This window comes from Channa argus, chromosome 5 (genome assembly GCF_033026475.1).
Source record: "Channa argus isolate prfri chromosome 5, Channa argus male v1.0, whole genome shotgun sequence".
NCBI lineage: Eukaryota > Metazoa > Chordata > Actinopteri > Anabantiformes > Channidae > Channa > Channa argus.
Genome location: NC_090201.1, coordinates 14,754,198 through 14,765,941, shown reverse-complemented (window position 1 = coordinate 14,765,941; position 11,744 = coordinate 14,754,198). Strand labels below are relative to the sequence as shown.

Sequence of the window (11,744 nt, the reverse complement as noted above, 5' to 3'; positions counted from 1 at the left end):
GAATTTCCATCAGCACATTTTTTTTTCAAGAATGTGTGGTGGCTGTACTTGAATTTTAATCTATGCTGATTTAACTTTACCGGAAGACGATTTATTTCACCCGGAAGGATTCAATCCAATGCCCCGACTGCAACTGGAGGCAAAATATCAATGGGGGTCACTTGGTAAGAAGGCTATGTTGTAGTTCTTAGCTATATTTAAAAATTTAACTATATTTGAAAGTCTATTCCCTATAATAAAGAATAGCCTAATTGTTGTCTGTTATCCGCCCAAACCACTTGAATCGTTCTGTTCCATTCACATGATTCCCTCTTAACAGCAGCACTTATCATGTAAAATGCCCGTAACAACCTTTTGAAGCAGCTGTCCCCGATTACGCTGATGTTTTCTAACGTGATTCGATTTTTCGTTTCCACTGCAGTGTTTGCCAGGTGCCTGTGGCTGAGGGGAAAAGTGTGCAGCAGACGGTGGACATCCTGCACAAGAAGCTGGAGCAGCTGGGTGCCGTGAAGCAGGGAAGCTTCTGTGTGGACTGCGAGACATACCACGCCACAGGAAATGTCAGCGGTAATATTTAAGTGTCAGTTTGCTTTTATAGAATCCAAACATGTAACATGAATATTAAATAATATTAAATGAGAGAACTGGAAAAAATGTTAGGTTACAGCACTATTACTTTCACTATGTCAAGTAGAAGTATCTGTTTATATGTATTCAAACAAATGAATGCAATAACCTGTTCATCAGATCAGTTCATGGCTTAAAGAGCCTATCAAATTATGCATTAAGACATTTGAAAATACTCTGCTTCGAAATATAAACTGTGTTCCTGGTTTCACTCAGTCAAATTTTCTCATTTAAAACCTTTAAATGTTTTTAATTTTCTCTTCTCATTAAACAATACTGAATATCTAAATATGTTGCTCATTTTAAAAATGTAACCCCCTCACTGATGCCCATTCTCATTCTATGCAAGCTGGACATTATACAGTATGTCTGCATCTGACACTTGTTTAGGTTGTTTATTAAAACAGGATTAGCTCTGGGATTAGCTTTCAAATTATTTGTAAAGCTCATACAGTAATGCATATCTTCAGGTGTTAAATGGAAAATGTAAGAATGTGACACTTCCTAGTCTTATCACTGCAATATATGAATATTAAAACAACAAAACTAGCAATTTGAAGATTTTACTTGCTTTGGAAAATTGTCATGGGCAAATTTCACAATTTAAAAAAATTGTTTCAGCCTTAATCATAGTACAATGACCATCTATTCAACATTCACTCAGATGTTTTGTATGGGCTACCCTGATCTAAACATTATCTTTTAAAGAATGTATGGTTGAGTGAAAGGTTTTGCATGCCTTACTTTATAAAAGCAAAAAGTGTAAAGCAAAGATTGTTTTTTTTTTTTTCATTAACATATTATTTAATGGACATTCAGCAACTATAAATTTTCCTTCATCAACTGAAGTAACAAAAAGGGTCAAGTTAAGTGAGTTTTGGAACAAGATCATGTTGACTGATGAGACCAAAGTTGAATTATTCATACATAACATACATACAACACACAGTGTTGCAAGAAAAAAAACTCTTCCTATAAGGAGAAGAACACCACCCCCACAGTTGAACATTGCTCGCTGATTTTTTTTGGGGGGGGGGGATATATTGTATGTTACTTCTGATGCCGTTTCAAAGGAAAGGGATGCAACATTTCTATTCAACTGTAACTGCATTAAGTACAGCTGTTAATTGTATTAAAGGCTTATAGATGGTGAAGCTACTCACCAAAGTGAGAGCACTGTACTTAAATACAGTACTGGAATAAATTAAACCTTTTGATAATCAGCCTTTTCTGTCTGTTACAGGTCAGCCCTCCAAGTTCTTATATGTAATGCACAACTCTGAAACTCCTTTGAGCTGCTTGGCTCTGTTTGAAGGCGGACCCTGCCTTATAGCTGATGCAAACTTTGACGTCCTCATGGTGAAGCTAAAAAGCCACTTCCAGAATGCCAAGAGCCACAAGGTGGAGTGTCGTGGTTCAAGATATCGCTACTGTGATTTCTTGATAAAAGTTGGTACTGTCACAATGAGCTCCAGTGCCAGAGGGATTTCAGTTGAGGTATGCAAACAAATTTTGATCTTAGAAGGAGTGAAGGTACTCACTCTTTAACTGCATCAACTCTTGGTGTGTTTGTTTCATCAGGTGGAGTACTGTCCCTGTGTGGTGCCAGGGGACTGCTGGAATCTCATGAAGGAGTTCATGCAGTCTTTTCTTGGCCCCAGTGTTCCTGAACTGCCGTCAGTGTTTGCTGCCAAGCCTGAAGGACTATTTGCAGCAGCAGACTGTGTTGACACCATGACTCAATACCTGGAGTTGTTCAACAAACTTCGCAAACAACAAATTGCCGGAAGTAATGTACGTTGAATTGTCAGTGGGAACGAAGAGGTCTGGTTGTTGTTGTTGTGTTTTGTATTGATGTTGCTTTAATTCTGGTCCCATGGATCATTTTACTCTCCAGGCATTTTTGAAAACCTGGAGCCTTCTTAACCCTTTTGGAACATTGGTTTACACCCTTCTATTTGATAAAATAATCTTGTAATAAAGAGACTCTCTGTTTATATCTGCAGTGACAATGCATGTTTAATCATAATGTACAGACATTGTAAATCATCATCTTCAGAATCAGAAAACCAGGCACAATTAAGAACACTTAACAGTAGTAGGAATTTATCTTGGTGTCAGGTGCATACACATAACCTAGAATATAAAGTTAAAATGCAAAGGTGTGGCAAAACAAATAAGTATATACACTGAGAGAATAAATACAATAAAAATAAAATGGGAAGCTATGAACAGAAAGTGAGTGTAATGTGAGGTAGTGCAACTTGAAAAAGTGAGAGTGACTGCCTGTGATTTTTGGGGGGTTATCTGGGTGGGATATGGGTGCTGTGGAGCAGGCTGACCGCAGTGGGGAAGAAACAGTCCTGGTGGTGTTACAGCCTTCTCAAGAGATGTTACAACAACCAGAGTTTTACCTGAGTGTAAAATCAAACATAATTGATTTTTATTGTTAGTAAATCTTTAGGTTTAATGTTTCAAACAGGAAAAACTCACTGAATCGTACACAAGGTCTTCAGAAACCTGAAAGGCTCCGTTTACGAGAACCCATTTTACCAATCAGTATCTACAACACCACATGAAACATTTAACTTGTTATTGTAGGGAATGCACAGGGTTTACCAGTAATATTAATGATGGCTTTGTTATATTAATTTTTAGATTAAATTGAATTCAACTTTTTAATTATTTACCCCTTTGATTTTCCCATATTGACATGTCAGAATGTCTTCTGAGAAAAAGAATGAGTAAGATGTCAAACAAGTTTATGCTATGCACACCCACACTGTCCTGAGAAAATGTCTAAATTGGCAAAATAGGTGAAAACAGATTTGGGGGTGATTATGGGTATGCAGAAGTCTTCTTTCATTATTTTAACAACAATATTCACCCACTAACAAAACATATACCAAAGACCAGCCATTCTGCATAGTTTTATACATAGAGTATATTTGACTGATATGATTAAATTAAAAGTACAATTGTAAACAGAGGACATTTACTAGAATGTATGTTTATGTTCAGTTATTGCATTTACTCAAAGACAAAATATGAGTAGTTATTCTACAACTGCAGTTTGACAAGTTAGAATAAATAAGAAAAGACGATTTGAAAAACTAGTTCGACAGAACGTAGAACTAAATGGCAAAGAGCTGTCAGATACAGGAAAACTATGTATGTATACAAACTCAAGACAACTATGTTTTCATACACTATCAACAGTAAACAGTAGGAGGGAAATACTGTATTTTTAAACAATTCAAAATAAGAGTTGTAGACAGGAAGAAAAATGCAAAAATCTCGAATGTTAAGCTTAAAAATGAAACAATAAATTGAGATAAAATAGTTGCAGCACAGTTGCGTAGGTTAAGAAAAAAAATGGTCTCCATGTTTAATAACATTAATACATTTTTAAATTTTAATATGGGATATTATATTGAGTAACTCAAGTATTAATTGTGGAAAATGCAAAGACAGAAAACTTTCTACATCGGTATATAGATATTTATTTTTTAAAATTTATTTTACAAACTGCAGCAATGGCGCCAGTTTCAGCCTGTGTTAATCGAATCACAGTGCAGAGACCTCAAGTCTGGATTTTGAATTAAGCACCTTCCACATGACAGCTTCAGGACCAGCACGAATCAATACTTTGCTCCATATCCCTTATGTGTTTGAACAGATTATTACAAATCGGCTGACACATGGCGGGGCTTTAAGAGACACTGGGGTCACAGGCTTGGGGGAAGTTGTCTTCTTTGCCTGCTTTGCGGTCGGTTATTGTTCCATGTGGCCTGGGTGGGTGGACGGACGGACGGTCCATCCTGCTGCCTGTTGTTCAGCCTTTCCGCCAATGGGAGCCCGGCTGCCGCTTAGCCCCAGTCCAATGAGAGCAGCGGGGTCTGGGCTCGGATTGAGAGTTGGGTTGTTCAATCTGTGAGGGGGACAACAACAGCTCCGAGTGTACCGGATGGATGGATGTTGGCGAGGGTAACGTTACCTAGCTTTTCCCATTATCAGATGTTACCAATGTACTGACGAGCACAGAGGAGGCCCGGCATTCATGCCCACTTCACTAACCGGCTTTTTTTTGTGAATGTCACCAGGGAGTTTTTAACCGATTAACGGCGCAGTTGGCTAGCGAGCTAAGCCGAGCATCGTTAGTTAACGTTAGCGACCAACAACAACCGTTAGGTTAACTTCGATTGTCCTCAGTAGACGCGTTAGCCGCACGGCTAGGGTTAGCTACCACGACAAGCTAGTAACACAAACGTTAGCTACTTGGCACCAGGAGAATCATCTTTGTTTAATAAAGTGCATTATTAGGTAAGACAGCGAGAAATGCTAGGCACCACCATCCCAATGCAGAGTTTCTGCTGCTAGCGGTGAAGGTAGCGGGGTTAGCGAACTTGGTCCTCGGTGGGCTGCCTTAGACCAACAAAGTTGCTGGATGTTCCTAGAGAGTGGCTCTCTAACTGGTCTTTGTTCCGACGGAACATGGTGATGGTGGAGTAGCTTAACGTGGCAATAACAACCAGCAGGTCTGAGCCACAGAGCCGCCTTTGAAACATGGACACATAGAGCGGGGATTTCTAACATTTGTGAATATCAGCACACTGATAACGTCCCGCCTCAGTAACATACCTTGAATAACACACCTTGAATTGGGCATGTAACTAAGCTGTTGCATCGAGTGGCATCAGTGAGTGGCCCTGTCAAACAAACATTTTGTTGTAAAAGTAATGGTTGAGTTATACAAAGACGAAAACAAGAAGAATTGTGTAGCACAGGGCTTGCACTGGTGAGTTATGTAGTTACATGGATGATATTCCTCTTCATCTCCACATTTGTGTTAGTAGATGTAATTGTTAAATATCTATAGAAGTAAAAAAAAAATGTATGTAATATATATAGAAGTGAATGTTCTATATATTGTATTTCAAAGAGAGGGGCATATTTAAAAATCAAAACAAAAACATTAGACTTTAATCTTGCGGGCTCACAAATAAAATGTATTTCATAGTACACCATGTAAAATCTGAACTCAGGATGGCTACTCTTGTTCTTGTTCTCTTACAACATCCACTCAATCAAGGCTCTCAGTGAAGACAAGAAAAACCCTCCTAACACACAAACAGAGGGGAAGAAAGGCATTGTATGAAATGTTATGCTCAAGGTTTCACATTCATCAAGTATTTTTACACATGGTGTACAGTTTATCTTTATTCAGTTTAAATCTCGAGTCTAAATGTGAAAACAAAGGTTGGAGGAGTTCATGAGTGAATGGATATCTTTTTAAAGTGTGTATTCTGGTACTGTCAGTGTGGAGAAAAATGTAATTAATTATCCTCAGTCTTCTCAGTCAATGCTGCACTTGTTTCATTATTTAATATCATACCTGTTAGTAAGGAAGAAAAGAGATATTATGTGACTATGCTTTATTAATTTGATTAATGATGAATTAATTAATTAAAATCCTTTTATCTCAGAATGGTTGTGTTTGTGCTGGTGGTGACAGTGGGCATGGGTGACCAGGCTGTGGTGAGGTCTCTGCAGATGCTGTGATGTATTGTCCCCAACCTGATCAAGGAAACTACATTTAAGGTATAAGTATACCTTTTAATATCCTGTCACTTTCTATACAGTGCACTGTCCGTATACTTTACACCATAATAATTCTAGCACATATTTATTAGCCCTTTACTTAATTCTGTGATCAAATCTTAATCTTTACAATTTCCTCTGTAACTCTTACTTCAGGATGAGTTTCTTCTTGGCTACAGGACAAGTGTCCTATCACTGAGGCCACATGTATATCTGCAGAGATGGATCGTTGTAAACACGTGGGACGCCTTCGTCTGGGCCAAGACCATTCCATCCTTAATCCGCAAAAATGGCATTGTGTGGACTGCAGCACCACCGATTCAGTATGGGCCTGCCTCAAATGCTCTCATGTGGCCTGTGGACGTTTCATGGAGGAGCATTCCCTCAAACACTTTCAAGAGTCACACCACCCACTGGCTATGGAGGTGCGTGAGCTGGATGTTTTCTGCTTTGCCTGCGGAGACTATGTACTCAATGATAATGCAGAGGGCGATCTCAAACTTCTCAGAGGGGCACTCTCTACTGTTCGGATCCCAGGTAGACGCTCACTACGCTCCTTGACTGGAGGGGAGTGTACCCCCTGGTTTGGGGAAGGTGGGCCTCAACCTGCCATGCAGCTGGCCTTGCGTCACAGGAGGAAAGCACTCCTAGGAAAGATGTTTCAGATGTGGATTAGTAAACATCAGGACCTGCAGAATCAGCGCAAGGAGAAACTTGAGGAAGCTAGAAGGAAAAAAAAAGAGGTTAAAAGAAGACTCATGGAAGAGCTTGGCAATGTACCTCCCAGAAAAAGTGCTAGGCTTCTTACTCAGGCGCCACGTTCAACCATCACACTCATTCCTCGCAAATTTCGCGACCCTCCAGAACGCCTACCTCCTCCTCCTCCTCCTCCCAAGAAGCCTTCCCTGCTAACCCTGTCTCCTAAGGCTCCTCAGAATGGCAGACCTGCTAAGCTGAGGAGATACTACTCAACACATGCGGTAACCCGCCGGAGACTCGCTCCAGGTGTCACTGGTCTGCGCAACTTGGGGAACACATGCTACATGAACTCAATATTGCAAGTGCTGAGCCACCTGCAGAAATTCAGGGAGTGTTTTCTAACTTTGGACCTGTGTGAGACTGAGGAGCTGCTGGCCAAAACCAATCACTCCCAGGGCATGAAGGGGGTGACTGGAGGTGTAGTTAGCAGTGGTAACACAGCCCTGTCAGGATGCCCTCTTGGACGTATGGGGAAGGCAGGCTGTTGGAATTTGCCTGTGGGCAAAAAAGAAAGTGTTCCGCCTTCCCCACAGGCTCCTGAGTTGGTCCAGTCCAATGAGCCTCGCTGTTCCCCCCGCCAGCAGATGTCTCTGTGCCATGAATTACACACACTTTTCAGGGTCATGTGGTCAGGCCGGTGGGCTTTGGTATCTCCTTTCGCTATGCTGCACTCTGTGTGGAACCTCATCCCAGCTTTCCGTGGGTATGACCAGCAGGATGCCCAGGAGTTCCTGTGTGAGCTCCTGGACAAGGTGCAGCAGGAGCTAGACACTGAGGGGTCCAAGCGCAGAATTGTTATCCCTATCACAAAGAGGAAACTATCCAAGCAAGTGCTAAAGGTTCTTAACACCATCTTTCACGGACAGCTACTCAGCCAGGTGAGACAGTCACAATACGTGTGAAAATTAAGTTATTTTGGAATGATTACTTTGGATAAAGTTATGATAATATTTAATAATAAATGTGCAGTTAAAAACATCTTTATTATGAGTATTCTAAATTGGACTTGTGATTAATATATACTAGAGCCTAAATCTGCTTTTGTTTTTTTTCTCCGTGTTTAAACCACAATGAAGAGTGAAGCCAAATGGCTACTAAATTTTCCACTGTAACACTATATTAACTGCACTTTGATGTTGTTGGATCTAATACTTAGTATTTTCTGTGCCGTGAAAGATGAAGACTAATTCCTCACCATTTTTTTTTTTTTTCTTATGCTGCTGTTTTTTAGGTGACGTGTTTGTCCTGTAAGCACAAGTCTAACACAGTTGAGCCATTCTGGGATTTATCTTTGGAGTTTCCAGAGCGATATCACAGCATTGATAAAGGCTCAGGCTCTACAGCTTACCATCGCAGCTGCACCCTGACTGAGATGCTGTCCAAGTTTACAGAGATGGAGGCTCTTGAAGGGAGCATCTATGCCTGCAACCACTGCAACAGTCAGTGCAATGTTTAATATAGTGCAAGCAAAGAGTAGGCTTTATAAACCCATTCATCAGGACCACTAACAGTTTAAATACTTTAAATTGGATGTGCGCAATTCTGGATAAAATATAGACCACATTTGTTTGTTACCAATATAAGCATTGGATTTATATATTTCTGTGTATCATGATTAAAGATAAAATTATTATTGAAGACAGAACATACAATATAATCATTACTCAAAACAGAATTGAACGGTCTAAGCTAAACAGGACCTAAAACTTACATACTCAGCTCTTAAATGTAACACAGATAAAAGTGCAGTGCAGAGCAGTGCTGGTGTCATTAACATGTATTTGTGTATTTTATCAGACTGTACAGTGAAAGTAAAAATATAAAGATTGTTCTTAGCAATAGTTTGTTTCTAACCCTTAACAATTTTCTCCCTTCCTGGGCTCTCACTTCTATGCTTCTCTTTCTATAGTCTTACAATAGTACAATAGTTTTGCACTGAATGCCTTCTGTACATTCACACGTACATATCATATTTAAGCATATTTAAAATATTATTTATATTAACATCTTATTATTTCGTGGTTTATCAGGGAGAAGAAGGAAATCATCCCATAAACCCTTAGTTCTGTCAGAGGCATGTAAGCAGCTTCTGATCTTTCGCTTACCTCAGGTTCTACGGCTGCACCTCAAACGCTTCAGGCAAGTTTATTTGCATTGAGATTTTTTTAAATGTTTAATTGTATTGAAATAACTTTTAAATAATTTGATAAACTGGGTGTTATTTATTCTTGTGTCTTCTATCTGCATCTGTCATTTAAGGCCGTAAAATAAATTTCTTATTGTGAGGATTATAAATAATTGTTCATTAACTATTTGCTTTTATATGGCAGATGGTCAGGGCGGAACCATAGGGAGAAAATAAGCGTCCATGTGGCCTTTGACCAGGTTCTGAACATCAAACCATACTGCTGCACAGGCTCAGGTCACTCTGTCCACAGAGGAGGCTACACCTACGATCTATCTGCTGTGGTTATGCATCATGGTAAAGGCTTTGGCTCAGGGCACTACACCGCATACTGCTACAATACAGAAGGAGGTGAGGCAGAGGCCAGATGTGTTTCACATTAACATATAATGGCCTGTTGCATTTTTAACACACATTTTGACTCTGTTTTTTTTTTCTCCTTAGGTTTCTGGGTCCATTGTAATGACTCTGAGATGAAGGTTTGCAGCGTGGAGGAAGTGTGCAACACTCAGGCCTATATTCTCTTCTATACCCAGAGGTCTGCCTAGGTACCTCTTGCTGTGATGTTGACCTGTACATGGCAACCTGAAGCTGCATTTATGAAAAAGTTCTCTGATATTTTTCCAGACATCATTAAATAATCACTTTAAAATGATTTACCAAAAAAAGATGGCAATGAGGCCAGTAGGACATCATGTGTTAAGGTGAAAATTGTAGCAGTGTAATCCATATGAGAAAGATGAAAGTAGTTGTATTACATGTTGCACTTTTGCTGTTTATTTTAACGAAAAGGAAAATACATCTAAAACATTTTCATAAATGAGGCCACAGGTTTCTCAGCCTGTGGGACCAGCATATTGGTTTATGGCCCGAAGACTGTGTGAGCAGCTCTGACTCTGTCCTGCTGAACACCAAGTTGTGTGTCCATGTTTTTATGAACAATCAGGCTCATGTCTGTTGTGATTTTGGGAACCACCAGGTGCTCTCCTGAGACAGCATTTTACATTCAGGCAACACATATTCTGGAGTTTGAAGTGTTTTATCACAGTAATGTTGATAATGTGTGTTTCGCTTCACATTAGATCTGAATGCACTAAATATTGTAAAAGGTGCATCTTTAAACATTGTTGCTTAGATCCAATTGAAAAAAAAGGAGTCTAGTGACAGACGAGACTAGTCCAGACTCTGTGTTGCCTCCTGTTCAGCTTTTTTAATTATTGTGAAATGTCACTTATGGAAACTTTAAATACTCATCCTTGTGTCATTTGTACTTCATCATGTCCTCTCCTCAATTGTACTGCTGTGACTGGATACTGTGTCTTAGGCACGAGGCCTTGGTGTGTGCTCTCAGTAAACAGGAGTAGTTTTTGTTTTAGTTTATTTTGTAGCCATTCTGTTTCACTTCCATGAAAAGAAGCAAAAAGTGTGACTTCAAGATACTTGATTGATAATGATTGTTGGAAAGCTGAGCTTTTGAGGAGGGGCTATAGAGTGCCGTAGGGATGAAGTAAATTTGAAGGCCAACCCATACTGTACGTTAGCATCTTCCTGGTTCCCTCTATAAAAAGACAATGGGATTTTTTGGTGCTGGTGTTGGGATTATTGCAGAAAATAAGCTCTGTATCAAACAAACAAGTTTATGATGTTTCAGCAAGCTAACCTTCACAGGGGAAAACCACTATTAGGATTTTTGAAGCTTAAACATGATGCCAGAAGTAAGAACTGTTAGAGGGCTATTAGTGTACTATACCTCGATCTAATTATTTTACCAGTCCTAAAATTCCAATTTGTAATTTGCTCTTGTGCACTTACTTCTTGCTACTTATAGTGACTTGACAGAACTAACGGGCACCAGTCATAAACTCAATGAGGCTGTAAAGACAGACTACCAAGTAGAGGAGTCTTCATGTTCAGCGTGACTTGTTCCTGACAATCTCTGTAGTCTCATTTAGCCCCCTTGTTACCAAACATCTTTTTAAAGAGATTTGAATGCTCAAAAACAGTGCAATTGGGATATTTACTGATGAATTTTACATCTGGGAATAAAACCTGGATATCCTTGACCTTATGTTTACTACCGATATTACTACAGATATTTTCAGGCATTTAACCGAAACCACATTCAAAAAAACCCATATACTTCACTATGAGGTAACCAAAAGGGCAATCTGATTTTCAGGGTTTTAGGACTCATTCCTACAGCACTCCTGTGCTGTTAGTCCAATCTTTGTGATTGTGCATCTTTTAGCTCTGTACCTTCTTTAAATGGCAGCTCCCCCTGTTGTTTAAAGGTTAGGCTATTCTGAACCGGGGTCTAAGACACTGAACCTTTTTACAGGGGATGGAAAATGAGTGACAGGGCAGACTATATTACTGAAGAATGTGTTTTTTGGGAGACTTGTGGTACCCATTTTGAGTTGAGCACCTGAAAGCAATATATTGTACACCTTGCATCTTGACAGGAAATTAAGATAAATTCAGGAATTCTTCAGCTTGTTATACAATGTTTTTTTTCTACTCTGCTGTTTCTATCAAGGTCTTTAGAATTTGCTAGTTATTAAAGAAAAATCTG

The 11,744-nt window shown here is 39.4% G+C and overlaps 2 protein-coding genes across 4 annotated transcripts; both read left to right on the top strand.

Moving 5' to 3' along the window:
- Positions 1 to 5: 5 nt before the first annotated feature.
- Positions 6 to 2,808, top strand: med20 (mediator complex subunit 20). Of its 2 annotated transcripts, XM_067505167.1 has the most exons (4): positions 6 to 164; positions 422 to 567; positions 1,871 to 2,124; positions 2,209 to 2,795. In XM_067505167.1, the coding sequence occupies exons 1-4, from the start codon at positions 151 to 153 to the stop codon at positions 2,428 to 2,430; spliced, it is 636 nt and encodes a 211-aa protein (XP_067361268.1). In that variant the 5' UTR covers positions 6 to 150; the 3' UTR covers positions 2,431 to 2,795. The 2 variants fall into 2 exon arrangements, with proteins under 2 accessions (XP_067361268.1, XP_067361269.1); XM_067505168.1 differs by lacking the exon at positions 6 to 164 and having other exon boundaries at positions 427 to 580; positions 2,209 to 2,808.
- Positions 2,809 to 4,235: 1,427 nt separating this feature from the next.
- Positions 4,236 to 11,521, top strand: usp49 (ubiquitin specific peptidase 49). 2 transcript variants are annotated; one of them, XM_067505159.1, is made up of 7 exons: positions 4,236 to 4,614; positions 6,114 to 6,228; positions 6,385 to 7,865; positions 8,219 to 8,426; positions 9,018 to 9,126; positions 9,318 to 9,523; positions 9,617 to 11,521. In XM_067505159.1, exons 3-7 carry the CDS (start codon positions 6,450 to 6,452, stop codon positions 9,718 to 9,720), a joined length of 2,043 nt encoding a protein of 680 aa, XP_067361260.1. In that variant the 5' UTR covers positions 4,236 to 4,614; positions 6,114 to 6,228; positions 6,385 to 6,449; the 3' UTR covers positions 9,721 to 11,521. The 2 variants fall into 2 exon arrangements, with proteins under 2 accessions (XP_067361260.1, XP_067361261.1); XM_067505160.1 differs by having other exon boundaries at positions 4,236 to 5,779.
- The last annotated feature ends 223 nt before the right edge of the window (positions 11,522 to 11,744 follow it).

What these genes read in the sequence shown, in the direction of transcription:
- med20 (XM_067505167.1), top strand. An exon ending in CGCCACAGGAAATGTCAGCG is followed by an intron (nt 568 to 1,870) that starts GTAATATTTAAG and finishes TGTCTGTTACAG; the next exon opens with GTCAGCCCTCCAAGTTCTTA. An exon ending in CCAGAGGGATTTCAGTTGAG is followed by an intron (nt 2,125 to 2,208) that starts GTATGCAAACAA and finishes TTGTTTCATCAG; the next exon opens with GTGGAGTACTGTCCCTGTGT.
- usp49 (XM_067505159.1), top strand. Translation starts at nt 6,450, where the DNA reads ATGGATCGTTGTAAACACGTGGGACGCCTTCGTCTGGGCCAAGACCAT. An exon ending in CTGCACCTCAAACGCTTCAG is followed by an intron (nt 9,127 to 9,317) that starts GCAAGTTTATTT and finishes TTTATATGGCAG; the next exon opens with ATGGTCAGGGCGGAACCATA. An exon ending in CTGCTACAATACAGAAGGAG is followed by an intron (nt 9,524 to 9,616) that starts GTGAGGCAGAGG and finishes TTTTCTCCTTAG; the next exon opens with GTTTCTGGGTCCATTGTAAT.